Source organism: Sparus aurata, chromosome 17 (genome assembly GCF_900880675.1).
Source record: "Sparus aurata chromosome 17, fSpaAur1.1, whole genome shotgun sequence".
Lineage (NCBI taxonomy): Eukaryota > Metazoa > Chordata > Actinopteri > Spariformes > Sparidae > Sparus > Sparus aurata.
Genome location: NC_044203.1, coordinates 20,755,083 through 20,775,082, shown reverse-complemented (window position 1 = coordinate 20,775,082; position 20,000 = coordinate 20,755,083). Strand labels below are relative to the sequence as shown.

The window sequence follows — 20,000 nt, the reverse complement described above, 5'->3', positions numbered from 1 at the left end:
AAATTAAATTCAGAAATCATGTTTTCCGACATAAGGACCAGTCTTTGGTCCCTGTAAGGACTACTGGTCCAGACACAGACAGCCAGAAACCGTCCCCAATAGGTAGCAAAAACACGAACACACACACAGGCAACAATTAAACAAAACAGATATCGTTTTCTGCGCTACAATGCAGGTGAAGACACATCGGTTTGCTCAAAATGAAATGATCCTCACTTTGGTGTAGATCTCTGTCAGGTAATGTTTTTTTTTGCTTTTGTTTACAGATCACACACACACACTCGGAACATACGTGCAATGATGTAGCATTTTTACCAGCTGGAATCTGTGGCCATCACCATGTCTCTCATGGTTACTTTGCCTATAATTAGTGGCCTTGCTTTTGCAATCAGGGATGTGTAATTCCGGCATCAGTAAAACACTTTGGGTACACTCCAGCTCCAAAGCATATGTCATTGGATCACAAGTTCTCCCAATCTAAGCTCTGGTGACTGAGGAAGGGTTGAACATTTTAGAGATTTCAGCAACAAGAGCATCACCATCATTAAATCACTTGTGTCACTCATCTCAAATGTGTCTGTAATCTACTATTCACCAGTTGGGTTGTGTTTGCTCTCAAGCTGCGTGTTGGAGGAAAAACGCTTTCTTCCAGTCTGAATGGAGTTAATTGGACACGAGCTTTGGAGGAGAACATCTGCAAATGCTGCCGACTGATGTGTATGGTTTGAAAGACAGCTGCCTGCAGAGAGCTTCCTAAAACTAATCTCTCTCTTTTCTCCTCTTTGTCCCACACTTGTGCATTCGCTACTCCCTGCCCTCCGCATACTTTTCTGTCCCTCCCTCCCTCCATCTACATTAATTTTCATTTCCTGCAGCGGCTGAAGGAACTGAAGCACAGGGAGTTCGCTCGCAATGTGGCCTCGAAATCATGGAAGGTCCAGCGCAAACAGGACAAGGCCCTCAGACGCCTGCACAAGCTTGCACAGCTGCAACAGGATACCCAGCGGTGAGTGGGAAAACTGTGTATTTATGTGTGTCTGTGGCGGTAAGCGTGTGTGTGTGTGTGTGCAATGAGATCAGAGGGAGAGTCCAGAGGGGTTAGAGTGCGTCACATCCAGTCAACATTCCTTGGACGTGATGGATGCATCCACAGATGTGAGAGTACTCAGTTGTCCTAGATAGGCCACAGGTGAAGTAAATATAACATGAAGACACATTCTTGCTGACACTTTGAAAGTAGATGATGTGTAGAGGGAGGAAGTGGAGCGTCAGAGGAGAATGAACAGAAGAGACACAAGCAGTTACTTTAAAAGAAAAGGAAATAAGATGACTGATAAGATGAAAGATGAACTCCAGGTTTCCCCGTCCTAAAGCAATCAAAAGAACTGATCCAAAAAAAAACCCAATATGTTACATTATAATCAGCTTGATTGCAGCTATTCCCTGTGCAATTAAATATGTTTTCTTATAATCAGGCAATGATATGTGAACAGCATTACTATGACAACCAATGTCATGCCTCTGCTCTTTTCTGTGAATATTTCTGTGGATTTGTTTTTTTCTATCTTTCTTTCTTTCTTTCTTTCCCTAAATAGCATTGATATCACAATGATGCTTACTAAAATACCAAAATAACCTGTGACCATCATCATGTAGTTTTACAATAAATGACATGCCTTTCAATTTATAAAAATGAAAAAAATGAACAATAAAGAAACTTAAAGCTACTGCAATCGTGTCATCGTTCAATCTAACTTGTCGTTGAACCTGTCCATTTTGCTGTTTGCAATCTCCTCCCTCCTAACTATGTCATCACACTTGCAAGATTCCTTTCTTTCTTTCTTTTTTTTCGAGGCAGCTCTATTTGCCTCTTTCTTTTCTTCAAGTATTTTTCATCGCTTGGCCTTTTTGGTACTATAAGTCGTCAACGGGAGCGCTGGAATTGGTAGCTTTCCCTGTTTCGGCATTATCGACGTGGGTAATAGAACAGGAGGATCCTGCTCTTTGTGTGTTCCCCTGAGCAGACAGGACCGCCTCTTTATGGAGTTCTCTGTCCTGATTGGACAAGTGTGCAGGGATACCATAAAATGTCTTTTACCTATAACTGCATGATCAGGAGGAGGAGAGACATAAGTTATAGACCAAACACTCTCTAGTAATTATTGTTGGAATACATGGATATTTAACACTTAATTTAATACAGTTTAACACTTACAGTAGCTTTAAAGAGAATAATAAAAAGTGTATAGAACAAGAATAAATTAAAATGGAAACTAGATAATTACACACAAAAGCACAAAAATCGTAGTCTTAGCATCACATGTGCAATACCTCACTAGTATTGCATGTGAACTAATAGTGCAATCAATCTGGCTTTCACCATCTCAGAAATATGTCCAGGATAAGACCATTTCTTTCTAACAAATATCTGGAAACTGTTATTCATGCCTTCATGAATAGTCTACCTGATTATTGTAAGTCCTTTCTCTCTGTTATCAGTTAAGATTCCTCTCCTGCCTAGAGCTCATCCAAAACTTTGCTCCTGGCTTCCTTACACTGTTCGCCAGTTGCTTTAGAATCGATTCTAAGAGTTTTTTGATTACTTATAATCTTCAGGCCTCACTTCAACATTTGACATGTTATTTTATTGCCCTCCTCGGATGCATCATTTCTTGTTATTCTAAGGTCGAAATTAATACACAAAGATGAAAGCCTTTGCGATCAAGGCTCTGAGTCTTTCGAGGGACCTGCCTGAGGAGATCAGGGCTGCAAACACCATCTCAACTTTTAAAACACTTGAAAATCCATTTTGAATAAAAATAAAAATTGATTTTCAGTGATTTTATTTGCTTTACGACATTCTGTTTTACCCTCTGTGTGACTTTTCTGTTTAGTTCTTGTGGATTTCAGTTTAATTCACTTTGTGTTTAATTTGGTTCCTTAAAGCACTTTGTAACTGTGTCTATCTATCTATCTATCTATCTATCTATCTATCTATCTATCTATCTACAACTTAAATCAACTACAATTACATATATTTCTATTTTTTTTCTGTTGCAGTGTCCCAGGAAGGACTTACGGACTGAGAAGTACAGTCAGGGCTGTGAGCCAACAGCAAAACAGACACATGGACCAAAGAGACCACAGCCCTGAAGAAAAGCCTGAATCCTTCAAACACACCCAGAGACCCCCTCCTAAGCAACCCAGGACAGCTCCTCTCAGCCATCCACTCGAGCATCCATACCAGTCCCCTTGTCAAACACCTCTGGCCACTGCCCTAACAGCGTCCCCACTAATAACAAATACACATCCGGCATCCAACGCAGTAAAGTCCCAGTCTTGCTTGGATTTGTATCCCCAGCTTCCCCTCCCTGGGCAGGGGAGAGCAGGAGGCAGGCTCGGGGTGTCCTTCTGCTTCTCGCGCAGGGGGCCCAGGCTTGAGCCTTCCGCCTCCGTCTTCTCGGACTTGGAAGAGGAGGAGAGGGAGAAGAGGGAGCAGATGAAAGAGAGGATAAAGGGTATAATGGAAGATATTGACAGGGAAATTGGGGAAGTAGAGGAAAGGAAACTCGGTGAGAGTGAGAAGCTTAAGTCCAGCTCTGACGGCGTCGGGCCGAGAGACACTGTGCCAATCCCCAGAGAGGCTGCCAAAGAAGAGGAGGAGATTGAAAAAAGAGAAATGGTGAAAGAACACTGTTCCATTTCCACAGCAGCACCTGATAATCCGGGCCACAATTCTCTATTCTTGCCATCACAGACACAGGTGACCATGTGGGGCACAGAACTAGCGGGGGCGCACATGGACACCGAACACACAGATAGCGAGACAGAGAGAAAACAAGAAACAGAGGAGGGGAGGGATGAAGGTCAGTATATGTGTGTGCTGGGGAAAGATGGCTCCACCTGTCTGAGATGGCCTGTCAGTTTGCTTAAGTTCACCGAGTCTCAACCACACATCTGCTACAGCCCCAACCCTCTCTGCTCGAACCCCCCGCAACCAGAAAAACTCAGAGGGGGCCTGCAGGAGCTGCAAAAAACTCAGTTGTGTGCTCTCTCAGATGAATCCAATCCACGCGTGCCAGCTATTCTTACACACAACGCTCATCCCTGTTTACAAAGACAGACGAGGCAGGAGCTGAGAGCAGACAGTCAGGGAGAAGCCAAGGAGAATTTCAAGGCAGCGCAACATATCGATGTGGAGACAGAAGAACACCTGTTCCTAAAGAACAGAAACCTTTCATCATCAGAAACAGGAGCAGAAGGAGGGAGATGCACACTAAGTATGGAGAATTGCATGAGGGCAGCCTCCCATCCATTTGACCCCACTTATAGTGACAGCTCTGACACAAACTCCAAGAATCCTCTAGGAGGCAGATTAGGGGGTGCCAGAGGGATCAGGGAGAAAGCCATCACGGCCCTGAGCTGTAAATCAGAGTCTGTCATCCAGCCTGGCACACAGGGGATGTGCATCAGCCCATCCAGGTGTGAGTGTGGGAGCGAGACAATGTGCAAGTGTGCCAGCGCTCCACAGCCGTATGTGGGTGTCTCAGAAGTGACACGCAAAAAGGGGAAAGCCAGCACAAAGAAACACAAGTTGGGAAAGAGGAAGAAGAAGGGCGAGAAGGAAAAAGCCTCAAACAAGCGCCAATCAGCGAGGTGCAAAGTGAGGAGTGTCGTCTCCACAGTCTCCACTGGCAGAGAGCGGAGTGGAGAGGCTGGAGGGAGCTGGGGGAAGAAAAGGAGGCATGGGGAGATGGGGGAGGCGAGGAGGAGGAGGGTGCAGAGAGCAGGGAGCAGCTGTCTCCTGGGGAGATGTGAGGCTGAGCCAGTATCTGTCTCTGTCAGGAAGAGGAGGCCTCACAGGAGCCACAGCACTGAATCCCAGTCACAGGCAGACAGAGAGCAGGCAGAACACTGCAGTGCCTCCTCCAAGCTCAGCAGACACGCAGCAGACACCAAGGGGGAGGGAAAGCGAGACGAAGACGCAGCGACTTTTCCCTGGCGGTCTCACTTCTCCTTACACTCCTTCTCACCGGGATGTGACTCAAAGCTGTTTTGGGAAAGGGGTCACCATAGCAACCCCAGGAGTTTCATTGACTGCTGTTACCCTGACAACAGCTGTGGTTGCAGCCCGGCGAGAAAGAGAAAACCCCTCCACAGGGACAGGAAATTCATTCATCATAAGAGGAAGAGTTTGAGGCAGCGTGAAGCTTGGGAGGAGACTGAGAGCATCAGTAAAATGGGAGGGCGTTCAGGTTACAGAGACAGGGGCCTGATTTCGGATACAGAACAGTGGGAGTGGATGAGAGGGAGCTGTCCTGGAGGCAGTGTGGAGGGCAGGACGAGGCCTGGATGGAGGTCGAGAAACAGAGCAGCAGAGTGGGATCGGTTGGCAAGGTTTAGCCCCAGTCCTTGCAGCTGGGGCAGGAGAAGCCGACATCTTAGCACGGAAGATGTAGACTGGGACAGATGGACATGGGGCAGCAGCGACAGCTGGGAAGACAGGGGGACACACAGATCCACATCAGGCTCTAGGACAGGGCCAGACAGCAGAGACAGCCCTGGCCGTACGTGGAAATGTGCAGGCATCAGACACTCAAGCTCGAGACACTTCTCCAGTCCTGAGTGGTGGACGAGTAGGCCGATATATAGCCCCCAGAGTGTGATCAACACACGGGCCAGCAGATGGCACAGCCCGCGCTCCTGCAGCCCCTGCAGCAGCACAAGCATGTCCGAGCTGAGCTGGGAGTGGAGCAGGAGCAGCACCTGCTCAGGGGTGGATGTGACAGTCAGCTCCTGCAGGACATTCACAGGAGCTCCAGGACTCTCATCCGAGGGCCTACAGGAGGTGAAGAAGCAGAGCAGCCCCATGTCCATTACATCCAGCCTTACCTCGAGCTCCTCTTCTCACTCTTCGCCTCACAGATCCTCTTTGACTCCTGCAGTCGCAGGCCACCATTGTGAAACAAGTCCCTCTCAGCTAAAGGAGCAAAATTCACAGTCTGACCTTGCGCATGGGCCCTCTGCCAGTGTCACATCAAGCAGGTCAACCACAACTCCAGGACTATCTCCCAGTAAGTCTGTGCCACAGAAACCAGGCAGAATGTTGCTTCTCCCTCTGATAGGGAAATTACCTGCGATCCAGAGAAAGGCGAGGAGGAAAAAAAGGCTGCTGGAGGAGAGTCAGGAGAAAGAGGCAGAGGACGAAGAGGAAGCTAAGGGCAGTGGAGGGGATCCCAGAGCTGTTGTCAGCAGTCAAAAATGTCCTCTGGACGTGGCTGACTCAAACCGCAGCAGCACGCCAAATCGCTGCCCATCACAGATTAGGACTGATGACAAACAGACAGGTGGAGAGACAGCTCCGCCAATCAGCTTTACTGCTGAGGAGATGGACAAATATCGCCTCCTGCAAGAGCAGGCAAGAGAGCACATGCAGAAAGTCCTGGAACAGACACAGGAGAGTGCAGATAGAGACAAACAACACATAGAGACAAACTACACACACACAGCACAGACAGACAACTGTGGGACTTCAGAGGAACAGTACACACCTGCACCCCTGCACAACCCCACACAGCCTCAAGCCCAGTCCATTCATGCAGACACGATGCACACACAAGCACAGCACACCCTCCGAGTCAGCCTCCCACTCCCACATGTGACCCCACAGGAGAACTTTACTCAGCCCATGGCTCTGGGAGTCCCCAACCTCCCCCCTCTTCCACCATCACCCCCTCTCTCCAGCCTCCATCATATCATTTTACAACACACGGCCCTCTCCATGCCCCCCTCGTCCTCATCCTCTTCCACCTCATCGCCCTCACCTGCCATCCACCCACACCCAGCTCAGCTCCCTCACCCCCTGACCCATCTGCACCCATCCCTCCCCCATCACCTTCACCTCTCTCCCTTCTCCATATCCTCCTTGTTCCCCTCCATCCTGCTGTCTCCTCACCCCATCCCTCTCGTCCCACAGTCCCCAGCTTTTCATGCAGCACAGCTCGCTCCGCTCTCCCCGGTAGCTCTGCAACCCTTGACCCCACAGCCTTTCATGGACAGAGCGTGGCCAGTCAGGTTTCAACAGAAGGCGTTGTGATTTTCACAGAGTGGCTGCCATGTTTATTAATCTGTCTTGGCAACACAGACTAGTTAGAGAGAGATGGAGAGCGAGAGGGAATTTTTGGTTTGGATAAAAGCCTGTTATTTGAAATGGGGATGTGTCAGTACTCCTTTTCACATATGCCCTCACACACACACACACACACACGCGTGCATGCATACACACAAACAACCCGACTATTGACTGTTTTCAAATGAGAATTTGTTTCTCCATCTAGCCTCTGCTGTGTTGTAGCAGACAGTGAGAAAACAGACTTTGATCCTTTGCTTTTTCCATCATTCCTCATTCAGGCCCAGAATAAAGGAAAAGGTGCACCTGCTATTCAAAGACAAGCCGGGCTTGTGTCATCCTCTCCCTTTCCCTCTGAACCTCAGACAGACCAGCTGCCTTTTGAAGTATCCCTTATGCCCGGGACAGAGGGGCAAGAGAGAGTGATACTCCCCCCTTATCTCCATTTCATACAGGTTATCTGAGTTAGAGTGTGACTTTCAACAAACATAAATAGTGTTCCAGAGACCGGGGGGCATAGCGCAGCCATTTTAACCTTGGTATGTGTACTGTATTTGTGTGTGTAAAATAGAGATTATTCTGGACTGACACACACACACACACACACACACACACACACACACACACACACACACACACACGGTAGGAAGAACAACTCATTTCCATATCTGACACTTGTAAAGACCTGTTTTGCCTCTATAGTGTAAATATTCTGTGATAATATTAGAATCATGGGAAACAATGAAATAAAAGGTGAATTTAACCTTGACCACTGGTTTCTTTCCACACAGCATTTAGAAATAAATCAGTTGTCTTCACGCCGATGAATGAATCGGATCTCCTACAGTAAAACCTAGGTGTAAATAAATGGGCTTTCATGCTCTTTTTTATTTTGTCTGATTTGTTGTTGATCGTGCAACATGTTGCAACACATTCCCCCATACAAAATTGATAAGCTACAGTGTGGTTTACCGCTCCTCAAAGTGAGGCCCAGAATTCCTAAAAACCTCTTGAGAGATGGTGGAGCAGCGAGGTCCGAACCTTTCTTGCTCGTGACCCTTTTATTTGAAGCATTGTCTACAGAGGGTGCATGTCTATAAATTGTGAGCATCCCTTATCAGTTTGCCGATGTCAGAGGCGATACAAAAAATATACATCAAAGATCACAGAAAAGTTTGAAAAAAAGATAATTCAGTAAATCTTTGATATTCTTATATCCATCATCTCACAGCCCCTCAAGTTAATCTCGAGATGAATCTCGCCTTGTGAAGATGTTGATCGAAGGGTACAAAGCCACCATCCACGAGGGTCTGAAAAAAAATGCTGACATTTAATACATTTATCCACCAAGTGTAGCACTTTATTCAATAAAGAGAAGGATCAGAGTGAAAGTGTTTTTATTGTGTCTGTCACAGAGTTAGATGCTGCCCTTTAAATCTACCATATTTTGTTTTAATAGTATGCTATTAGTCCTTTTTACTGCCAAACAGATAAATCTTTTTGTCATAAAAAAGCAAATTCCTTTGACCACACTGCATTACAAGGTCCAGTTTGACCTTTGGTTCACTTTAATGTGGAAGCCAAAAAAAAAATCCACTTCGTTTCAAGGCACTTCATGAGCCCCCAGACAGCTTTGATACTGTATACGTTGTGGTAAAACAAAAAACCTTTTAGCATCATTAATAAACATCGACGAGCTTCCTTCCCGCAGTTCTGCCAAAGGTTACTGTGGTTAGTAACTGTTGCTACGCATCCATGGACTGACGATTGGCGAAGGCATGGATGCATTCAACTGCTTGCCAAACAGTTGATCGCTGCAGCGGCCGAGCTCTTGGGGAGCAGTGCACAGACGAGAACAGAGCAGCATCCAGATGGTCTTTGGACTTGTACTTCCAGGAGTGCTTTGAGAGATTGGATTGATTTGCCCTCCGTGATATCAGTGAACCCAGGCCTGCTCGCAGGGGGGAGGCTGCAGCAAAGGGTGACATAAATACAGACAGAAAAAAATAAAAAAAGCAGGATACAAACTGTACATTACCAGAGCGAGGCGTTGGCGAGAAATATAAGTCAACAGCCCCTGCAGAGATTCAGTAATTAGACCACAACTCCTCTTTCTCCTCCTTCTGACCCCTGAGCTTGTGTGTGTGTGTGTGTGTGTGTGTGTATGTGTGTGTGTGTGTGTGTGTGTGTGTAGGTGTATGTGTGTGTGTGTGTGTGTGTATGTGTGTGTGTGTGAGCGTGTGTGCACTTGTTTAAGTGTGTGAGTTTGTGAGAATCAGAGACAGAGAATCCCTATCTCTCTCCACAGGACGGGAGATCAAACAGACTGTGTGAAATATAGAGCAGCAATAATTAGCAGCTGTTACAGCATCAAACCTCTCTATCTCTACCTCTCTTCTCTGACACACACACACACACACACACACACACACACACCAATACTGCTCTGTTTCTTATCCCAGAGTTTAATTTAGAGATACTCAAATGTGCAGCAACTTCTGAGTCCTCCAATACTGATAAACGGGGCAGACGATACAAAAATCAACCCACTCTACTTTTTCCTCTGACGTCGTGCCGGTTCGCAAGCATTAAAATCCCTCGCACAGCCTAAAGGCGGAATGTGTGAGAACAGTCACATACATAAAACGAAGGGCTTAAAAGCAATTACAGATCTCGGTAAGGAAAAAAAAGGAGATGTTAATTTAAAAGCAAATTTACCCATGAATATGGAGTGTTTGGAACTTTATTACAATGCAAAAACATCATAAGTCACACACTCACACACGCATAAAGTTATCCACACAGGGGTCATGTGGAAATTAGTAATCACAATATCACTGTACTTTCTGTCAGTGACTGATTAAATAATTACCTACGCCCTGAGATTCTCCCCCTGGTGTGGTTGTGTTTTGGCTCTCGTGTGTGTGTGTTTGTGGGCGCGCAGAGGAGTGTGAGTTGATTTATGATGGAGAGGAAGCGGTTTCCTCAGTCAATCGCTCCTGTGAATTAATGAGGTATAAAAACTAAAGCTGGCGCTCAGTCAAATACAGCAGCAGTCACAGGGAGCTCACTGCTGGGGCGAGATCACCTCTATTGGCACCACATTTGATTGTTAGATTGTGGGTATAGATTGCGTCGAGCACAAAAAAGGAGCCCCTCACGGCTACTGAAGCGATCCATCGACCCAAATTGTAACGCTGTATAAATGAGGCACTTCCCATCTCCCGCTCTCTCCCTTTCTTTCCTCTTTTTTTTTTTGTGGTCTCGCCTCCTACCCTTCCCTTTGATTCAACCAGGTCAGTGGGGCTGCGTTCAGCTCCCCCGGCTGTTCTCCGACTGTGCAGAAGAAAAGGCACCATTACACTCCGTCCCCCTCAGATTCCCCCCCCCCCCATTCCGAGTCTACATCTTTCCCATGTTTGAATGCTGTTGTACAGCACAGACTTTTCACTGCACAATGTGCTTTGCAGAATTGTAACACAGAGCGAGTTCTTGCCATACCTCTCGCAGTGACATTCATTAAAAGTTTTCTTGAGTCGTGGCAGAGTGTGACACACAGCACCGAGCTGTTCCATTCCACTTTATATCTTTCAGCCGAGTCTTCTTTTTAACAGAATTTATACAAACAGTGAGGATAATATTTAACTTCTGAACCACAAAAGTAACGAGTCAAAGTAAAGTCAACAAAGACGGAGCTGCTCAAGATTAGACCCCACAAAAAACTCAACATGCATCCTGGTTTCCATTAGTTTAATTGTCAGGTGTCACCTCGTTCAATGGTATTCTGTATTTTGGAGGATTTAAGATTGATAGGTTACTTTGTTAACCCCACCAACTGTATGCATTAAAGTGTGTTTACAGGTCTTGGGAGGTACTCCAAAAAAAAAAAAAAGAAGAAATACATAAATAGTCGAAAAATCTTTTGTGGCTCCAGAGAAAGCTGCGCGTAAGCTGATGAATCAGCCCCAGTGATGTCACTCGGTGGCTAAGGTGCATTTCTGGGTAATGTAGTCACCAGGATTTGAAAAGGAAGAAGAATGCGTTGAATAAAAACAATGATATCTCTGTAGTTTTGATCGTGTTTTTGAGCCGTCTGTAATGAGTCCAACAGTGCTGCAGGAGTGCAATGCAGACTGGTAGACTGCTTTTCTTATGTGGTGCCTACATTACAGACAAGGCAATTTAGCACGGTTCCAGCCATCTATGGAATATGATGGAAGTAAATGGCAATCAACAAAATGTCATTTGAAAAACTCAACAGAAATGTTACACTGATTTCTCTGGAAAGAGATTTTGCTGTCGAGTTCTCCCAAATGTCTGTGGTTTGGCCTTTGGAGCGCCATCTGGCTCTATTAAACTCTAGAGCTGGCAGTCACCTTTAGAGCTGACATCTCTAAAACCCAGCAACTTACAACATAATAATCTAGAAGGCTAAGTAGCGCTACAGGTAAGAGAAAAAATATGTTTTTTTTTTATTAGGGGGTAACTTTTGAGAGCCTTTGAACTCCTGTAAAGGTACAGTTGAAAGAGCAACCTGTCACCGCTTTTGTGACAAGAGGTGCTGTTGTTGCTGACGGTGCAATAGATGGAAAACTAAGTGGCTTCAGGCTGTTTGGAGCTATCACATAAACAAACATATATTACTGTGCTTAACTCTGAACCAAAAAAAACCCCTTTATCCTATGAAACGCCAGTCTATTTTTTGTTTTATTATACTCACTTACTGTATACTTGGCTCCCCTGTTGAGGAGGGACTTGTTCATGTCGGACTTGTATTATGTAGAAATAACTATGTGACTTCTGTTCTACGATGGATTTAAGGCTTAGAGGAGGTAGTGGGCTCCGTGATACTCTTAAACTTGGCACCGTCGCCCAAGGACATGACACTGTCAGCACATTGCTTTCACTCCTCTGTGTGCGCAGAGACACACACACACACACACACACACATAGAGGTGTAATAGGGTATAATTTAGGAGGCTGTAATAGTGAGATGTGATGCTCTGTTGTAAGACAGCATGGCTAATTCCCTGGTTATGTTATCTCTGAGAGACAGATGTTCCCACCAAAGATTACTATGCGTGCACACAAAACAAAAACAACACACACAGAAACTGTGTGCATGCAGAGATGCATGAATGCATTCAATCCCCAGACAATAGAGGCGGTGGGACGGTCTAAAATAGCCTTATTGACCAAAAGCTCAGATCAATGAGATGACTTTTCTGAGAGTTAATTATGAGATGTAATGAGTTTCTGCACAATACAATAAAGAGAAAAAAACAACAGCTCTCACAGAATCTTTTCCTCAGCAAATATGTCATTTAAAACAATGAAATGAATCACGCAGTGGACGCTGACCTCTTGCCATATTGATTAGAGAAAAAAAGAACACATTTTTCCAATCGAAGAAAAACCATAGTACCGTTTAATGATCATATTAAAACCCACAAAGCTGGGAGTATTAACCCTTTGCGACGATCCATCAGCTGCAGTTCTTTACCACTGCATCCATTACCTAGGAGATCCATCCAACACAGGAAACGGCTTTACTGCGGAGGATAAAGGTCAGTTGATTCATGGCCTCTCTCAGGGGATGTCAGGAAAACCCTTGGGTCAGATAACCATCGCTCTCATTATGTCATTATTTCACCATTTGAATGCGCGGCCACAGCATAAAGAAAGCGATGCAGATGAGTGACACGCAGTTCCCGTCTGTCAGGGGAGTCGATTTTGTCCTTGGTCTTCCTTTGTCCCGCTTGTCTTGTGGATTTCTGTCACCCACAGTAGTATCATAGAATATCAATAAAACCTCTCCTGCACCAAAATCAGTGTCCATGATTCAAATAACATCCCAGCGGTGGCTGTGAGAGGTTGGAAGAATTGCTCGTACACCTTGAAGCCAATTTGAGGGCTTTAAGCGCGACTTCAAGAGGACAGTTTACACAAATAAACATGCAGATGTGTGTATAAAGAGCCGAGCTGCCTCTCACACTCCTTACTCCTCTGAGCCCTGATCTCCCCCCGCCTGTTTCCGTTTAACTGGTTTCAGCTTTAAGTCTCCAGATTCTGATAATTTCCCCCATAATCCCTTCAGAGGAGCACCCCGCTTAACTCCCTAATTAAGTCAATGATACACACATACACCAACACACTATAGACAGCCCATGCACACACAGCTTGTAGCATTCGGCTATCTGATGCGCGGACAATTGGTGGTTGGTTGTGTTGAAGTGTGTGTGTGTGAGAGAGAGCATGGTTTGTTTGTGTGTCTGTATTTCAATGATTAAGTCCCAATCAGGATGTTGTTATGACGACACATGCATCTTTTAAGCTGTTAATCCAGGATTACTCTCCCCTCCGCTCATCTCATTACCGTCGATTATTAAAAAACACATACAGGCACACACATGCAAACACACACACACTCACACTAATTATGGGTTGGTTTCCCTGGAGACTAAACACATGCTGCTAGGGTCTCCGAAGATAGCTTGACATGCAGGTAAAAACAAATAAAGACGAATCCACCTCAGGCATTTACTATGCACACAGTTTAATGATTTTTTTTTTGTTTGTTTCTGTATATGTTTGTTAACTCTTAAAAACAGGAACATATGAAAGATCACACCCTGGAGATCTGTGGCATGGCAATATATTAAAAACCAGACTGATTATTTCTGTGCTTTGGCCTCTCGGTGAACCATTTTGGCCTTTCAGAGAGCGATTTTCAGCATAGAGTGGGGAAAGAATGAGAGTAAACAGTCAGTGTCCTTTCCTGGTGATTGAATGTGTGTCCTTGTGTGGAAACTGCACTCCCCTCTCTCAGCGAGCGAAAAATAATCCTGCAGTGCTGACGCTGATGTACAGGTGAGAGAATAGCCAAGGATTTTGAGATCACCTGAGGCTTTGTGTCCACTCTGGCCGCTCACACTAGGTCAGCTCAGAATAACCAGACAGGGCCGACCGCCGATGTTCACTTGCCCCCGGAGTCATTAATCACACAGCAGTGCAGACGTGCCACGTGGACATAAGTGGCAACACACACATATACACACTCAATGCCATTTTAATTATAAAGCCAAATACTAGATGACAGCATCGCTCCAGGTAGTCACTCCTAGAGTGCCTGCACTCCTGGTGCATTATCATACACTGAACATCACAGACATGACTATTTCTGAGCAGTGCGCAGTCCACAAATAACAACACATCACATCACATTAAGCTATCAATATGTGCAGCTCTCTCACACACACTCACACACACACACTCTCTCACACACACACACACACACACACACACACACACACACACACACACACACACACACACACACACACACACACACACACACACCACACACACACACACACACACACACACACACACACACACACACACACACACACACACACTATTATCGGTAACTTTTCTCTTGAGCTTTATTTTACGCTCTTTAAACACAAACGCACACAATCAGATCATGCTATCTGAACCCCCGTGTTCCCGAACAGGTCTCTCAGCGTGCAGCCGGATCGCTATCAGGAGCAGGATCGCAGATAACATTCCCATTTACCGGTTACGAAAATTCTTCAAAGGGGCCGCGGAGCTGTGAGTGCCTGCGGATACTCAGTGGTGGATGTTTGTTAAGGCCTGTGCTTCACATACAACAAGAATGCTTACTAAAAAGGTATCTGAGGGAAATGTCAGTTTATAAAAAAATACATATCAGGGCTTGAGAAAAGTTGAAAGTGTCCAATATATGTTGTAGGTACATTTGAATGAGTTTTAAAATTGAGCTTGAGGCAAAAATCAAGAAGCAAAAGCAAGAGACACATCAATAGACATCATATGTGTTTGTGGGAGAAAGATTTTCAGATATTGGGTAAGTGTTTCCAATACAGTCACAATGTTGTTTTCTTCAAGCCAATTTTTGAGCTTCACTGTGCAGAGGTTTACACCGAAGGGCTGTTTTCACATGTCTGTTCAAAGTTCAAACTTTCTCTTTCTTTCTTCAAATAATATATCTATCTATAATATAACCCAAATATTAAATTTCAGAAAATTGTTCAAGGTTCATGGATTCTGGAGTTTTTAAAGAGAAGGAGTTGATATTTTTTTTAGGGACAAACATATCAGCTACAAACTATTTTTCTATGTACAGTATTTTATAAAAAATCTTAACGGATAAGTTTACCCCAAAATGAAAATGATCTACTCGCCCCTATGCCCCTGTAAAATCAGGTGAAGTAATGCAGTCCACAGAACATTTCTGGAGCTCCACAGCAAAACAGTGTTGTTCGTCCAGTGTAATCGAGGTCCCCAAAAGCCCACGGATTGATAAATGATTTGAAAAAATGTTACTTATACCCTCAAGGTGTTGTCAAGCCTGTGCACCCACTTCAGGCCGTGCTAATTATTTTAGCTTAGCAGCAACAGCGATGATTTTGGCTTGAAATAGGCTTTGCAGAGACTTCAATGTATTTTTTACGTTTTAAAACAAGCCCCCATCTACTTGAGTTGTTTAGGAGAATGCTGCAACACTGCTTCATTTTGAAGCTTCAGAAATGTTTAATGGACTACAAAGCCCAGCTTTCCATCGGCACAAGGGTCAGTACATTCTGACTGAAGTGTCATTTTGAGATTATTTTTTCCTATTCTAAAACATGTCTGGAAGGGATCTTTAATTTTTTTAGTCTGACATCTCTGGCCTGAACGGGCAGTTTGTCAGGCTGCAAATCTTTTACCATTTTGAATTTCTTTGCTGCTGATTACAAAAAAGAAAAGTCCACAAAAAGCAGCTGCATGTCAAGATGTCCATAACACAGATGTATAAACTCTGCCTGTTCACCTTGCTGCACTCTATTGTAAAAAAAAAAAAGAAAAAGAAAAAGTAAAAAGCATCAGTCCATTATTGTACCATGCCCTTACCCTAACCCATGCCATTATGCTACATAACCCTGTCTGAGAGGTTTAAAAGGCTGCAATGTGAAAACTAGTGAAAAAAAGCCAGAGTTGCCCGTTTCTCCTTTCTGAAAGGCTTTGTGCCAAACACTTTGAACAGTCTAGCAGAGAGAGAAACGCATGCTGCATAAGTTAATGTCAAATTCTCTCTATTATGTCTCGTCTTGTTGAATCAAATGACTTACCAAAAAAGGCCAAAAAATCCAAAGCAGGAGAATAAACAGAATAGCACAAAACTTCAAGAATTGCAGATAAACTTGGATTATTAGAACTGGTACATGTAGAGGAAGCATTAACCTTTTATTGGCAGACAGTTTCCTAATAACCACTCAGACCCTGATGAGATATTTCACTTTGCTGCAGTCGGAATGAGAAACGCTGCTGCTGTTGCACTTGATGAACAGCTCAAGTAACTGATGTGCAGCTTTTGTTTGTGTGTGAATGCACGTGTTGTGTATGTCTACTTGCAGAAACAGATGCGTGGGCGTATATATGAAGGTGAAAGCATTCAAAGGTGTTTTTTTGCTTTGCTGCTGGTGAGGAGTAAAGCTCTAAAACTAATTTCTCTCATCAACGTCTGTCAAGGAGATTAAGGGAAGCATTACTCAAGTATGCACTCATTTCACCATAAGCATTAAACAACTGACTGAGAGAAATTGAGTACACTGCAGCTTTTGATGCCACTCTTCTTTTTTTTCCCCCAATTCAAATTCCATCTTTGATAAGCGGGTGTGAAAGGATAACCAGTAAAAAGGCACTTCTGAGAGGGCACCAGAACATTTAAGCTAGAGGGAAGCATAATGGGGAAAAATGAAATCACAGAGTACGAGCGAGCGGGCTGTGGTCAGTGTTCCATGGGTGCATCCGCGTCGTCCTCCTCCTCATCGCTACAGGGTTCATAATCGTCATCCAAGACCGGGTCTCCCTCCTCTCCCTCCATCTCCCCTCCGAGCTCGCCGAGCAGCTGCTCCACGTGCTCCAACATCGGCTGGTCATCACATCGCAGCTTACTGTACAGCTGGGGAAGAGGCAGAGAAAAAAAGAAAAAGACAAAAAAAAGGGATGATGCAAGTGTGTAATGGGCTAGCAGGCAGACTGGAAAAATGGAAATTTGAAATAAAAAGTAGGTTATACAGCAGAAACGCTGGGACTTAACATGAAGTGCAAAATTATACCACGGAGGCAATACAAGGAAATGAGATATGGTGAGTGAAAAGCTCTCGACCGAGGCTCTTCCGTTGTGTTGCTGGAGATAACGGTGCATCACTGTGGCATCAGTAAGCAGCAGCTTGGAGTTGAGGGAAGCGAGCAGCCTGGAGGTTTTAAGTCTCTAAGTGCTGGTTAGGCCGCCTGAAATATCCAACAGCAGCTGCATTCTGTCAGTGAGACAGTCACGGCTCGCAAAACGCTGGTAAACAGTTTTTGTCTTTCATTTGGCAAATCAGCAAATTTGATACACCGTTCAGCTGCACAGGAGACAGAAAGACCATTTATCTTCCTCTTTGCCGTTGCAACATGCGTGCGTGCGCACATGCGCACACACGCGCAGAGAAACGTATCCCGGAGCACGTGTGGTTATGCTGCGTACATCTGCGTGCACACACACACACACACACACACACAATCAGAGCTGTTATCTCGGTGAAATATGCCGTGAAAGAGCAAGATAAAAAAGTCCTGCTCTCAAACCAGGCAGCAGATTTATCTCTGTAAAATACACTGCTCGTGTGTAATTACTGAACTCAAAGCGGAGCTGGGTGATAAAACTACTGGCTCTAGCGCTAAGGACAGCAAGCATAAACACTGTGTTTCTGTGTGTGCATGTACAGAGTGAGGAGGACTGATACAGCCATTCATATTCATGTTTTTCTTTCCAGAAACAAAGCTAGACAGAAAAAGAGGGTGAGTGGGGGAATATCTAGGAATATTATTCTATTTCGTCCATCAAACGCACACACTCTCAATCGAGCTCTTGGACAATAAGCAGCTGAGTGCCATCATCCTCACTAAAAGTGTAACGAGGCCAAGAGAGTGAAGAAGAGTGTGTGTGACTGCTTTGCCCCAGGACCAGTCTCTAAGCAACAGCAGGTCCTGACAGGAGACACGCAGTCCCATGGGAACTCATTTAGAGTGTAAGAATGTTCAGTGTGCGTGCGCGTGTGCGCGTGTGTATATTTAAGTGGATGCTGTCTCTGCAGGTTGGAGCTCCAGGGAGGTGGAGCGTGACACCAGTCCAGGCACAGGGTCTGATACCGGGGGAGTGCCTCCATCAAGCAAACCCCCCCCCCCCACACACACACACACACACCACACACACACACACACCACACACACACACACACACACACACACACACACACACACACACACACACACACAGCAGGGGGAAAAAAAATACACTGATTTTCATTCTGCCAATGTCACTGAGAAATGCCTGGAGATGTTTATCCACCACAAACACTGAATAAAAGTTGGGTTTGTGTTACAATATACTATAAACACAGAATAATTGCACATTGCAGCCTCGGGTGAGAGGTAGAGGGGGTTTTTCATATGAGTTGCATAAGAGAAACTATATAGTAAATACAGTGAACATATGGAATGTTATTTGGAAACCTTTTTTCCTTCAAGTCAATAGCATGGTGTGTCTGCGAGATAGGACGTGATTATTCACTGTGATGTTTTCAGCTAGCTAAACAAGCAGGAGCTATTCTTTACCCATTCGCTGCCGAACGCTGCTGAGATCAGCACCGTTGTAGCAAAAAAAAAAAGAAACACAAGGCATTTCTCATTTGCAACAGCCTATGTTTTCTCTTCTCACTTTCACGGCCCAGAGAGCTGCCTAGAGAGGGAGGGAGAGTGTGAGTGTGTGTGTGACAGTGTGTGAGTGAGAGTGTGTGTGTGTGTGTGTCTGAGTGCATGTAATCGTATAACTTTTTCATGGTCCACTTTGCTCTACTTTCAAGCACCATGTCACAGCCCACAGCACACTTGACCACTGCCAGAACAGCTCACAAAACATGCACAACAAAAAATACACTTATAAACACAGGGATGCATGGACACATCTGTCCTCACAGTCTACTCGCTGTGTTTTTTATTTTTTTCCCCGCCATTTTTCAGCGTCATATGATGTCAAATTGACTATTTGTGTACCAAAATGTTCTCAGAGTTTTCCAAGTTGTTGTTACAACTTCAGAGGGCATTCAAGTTGGAAACACATCTGGTAATTCTGGAATACCCCTGAAGTAGCATTTCTGACAACAACCACCTCAACCTAAAAAAAACAAGATGGCTCCTCTGCTTATTAACGGTAAGTGAAAACTGTGGAATGTACTGTTTATTAGCACTTCTGTCTTATTTGTGTCTCATTAATCCAGTAGTACACATAGTACTTTCCAACTTCTATCTAGTGACATGTTGCTACGGTGTCCGTATGCACAAAATGCCACCTAATGTGTTGTTATCAACTGGCATTCTGGCATCGCTAACAATGGCAAGCGCAACAAAGGTTTTCCTGGAGGCGCCTATCTTGGTTTTCTGAATTGTTGCACTGGAACACGGGTGTGAAGTCATTACCAGTTCTGGCTTCCAAGGTAAATGGAACTCAGCCTCACAGAGCCACCAGCATGGCTGGAGACCAGGTTTATTCAACAGCATTTCTGGAAGAGCCAGAATGAAAAAATCAGATGTGCCAAGGGGCCAGACATATACATTCCTTAATGTCTGACAAGTAAAGCCTGGCATGTAATGTGTAAAAAACAAATACAATTCAAATTTTCTCTCCGCATTGTTAATTAGTTTTGACAAAAATGTATATTTGTATTTTGCATACAAAAGAAAAAACAATGCACCTTTGTAATCTTAGAAGTAAGTTGTTACTTTGACTCTCCTAAATTCCTCT

General features: G+C 44.7%; 2 protein-coding genes across 4 annotated transcripts in view; one reads left to right on the top strand and one right to left on the bottom strand.

The window, feature by feature from the left end:
- Nucleotides 1-7,898, top strand: part of znf804b (zinc finger protein 804B) — a 37,920-nt gene extending 30,022 nt beyond the window's left edge. For both annotated transcript variants that reach the window (XM_030395021.1, XM_030395022.1), the window contains exons 4-5: nt 876-1,006; nt 3,061-7,898. In XM_030395021.1, coding sequence (XP_030250881.1) covers nt 876-1,006; nt 3,061-7,096 — 4,167 coding nt within the window. In that variant the 3' untranslated portion in view covers nt 7,097-7,898. The remainder of the gene's footprint in view (nt 1-875; nt 1,007-3,060) is intronic.
- Nucleotides 7,899-13,668: 5,770 nt separating this feature from the next.
- Nucleotides 13,669-20,000, bottom strand: part of LOC115567572 (probable assembly chaperone of rpl4) — a 28,216-nt gene continuing 21,884 nt past the window's right edge. For both annotated transcript variants that reach the window (XM_030394290.1, XM_030394289.1), the window contains exon 11: nt 13,669-17,114. In XM_030394290.1, the coding sequence (XP_030250150.1) occupies nt 16,941-17,114 (174 nt within the window). In that variant the 3' untranslated portion in view covers nt 13,669-16,940. The remainder of the gene's footprint in view (nt 17,115-20,000) is intronic.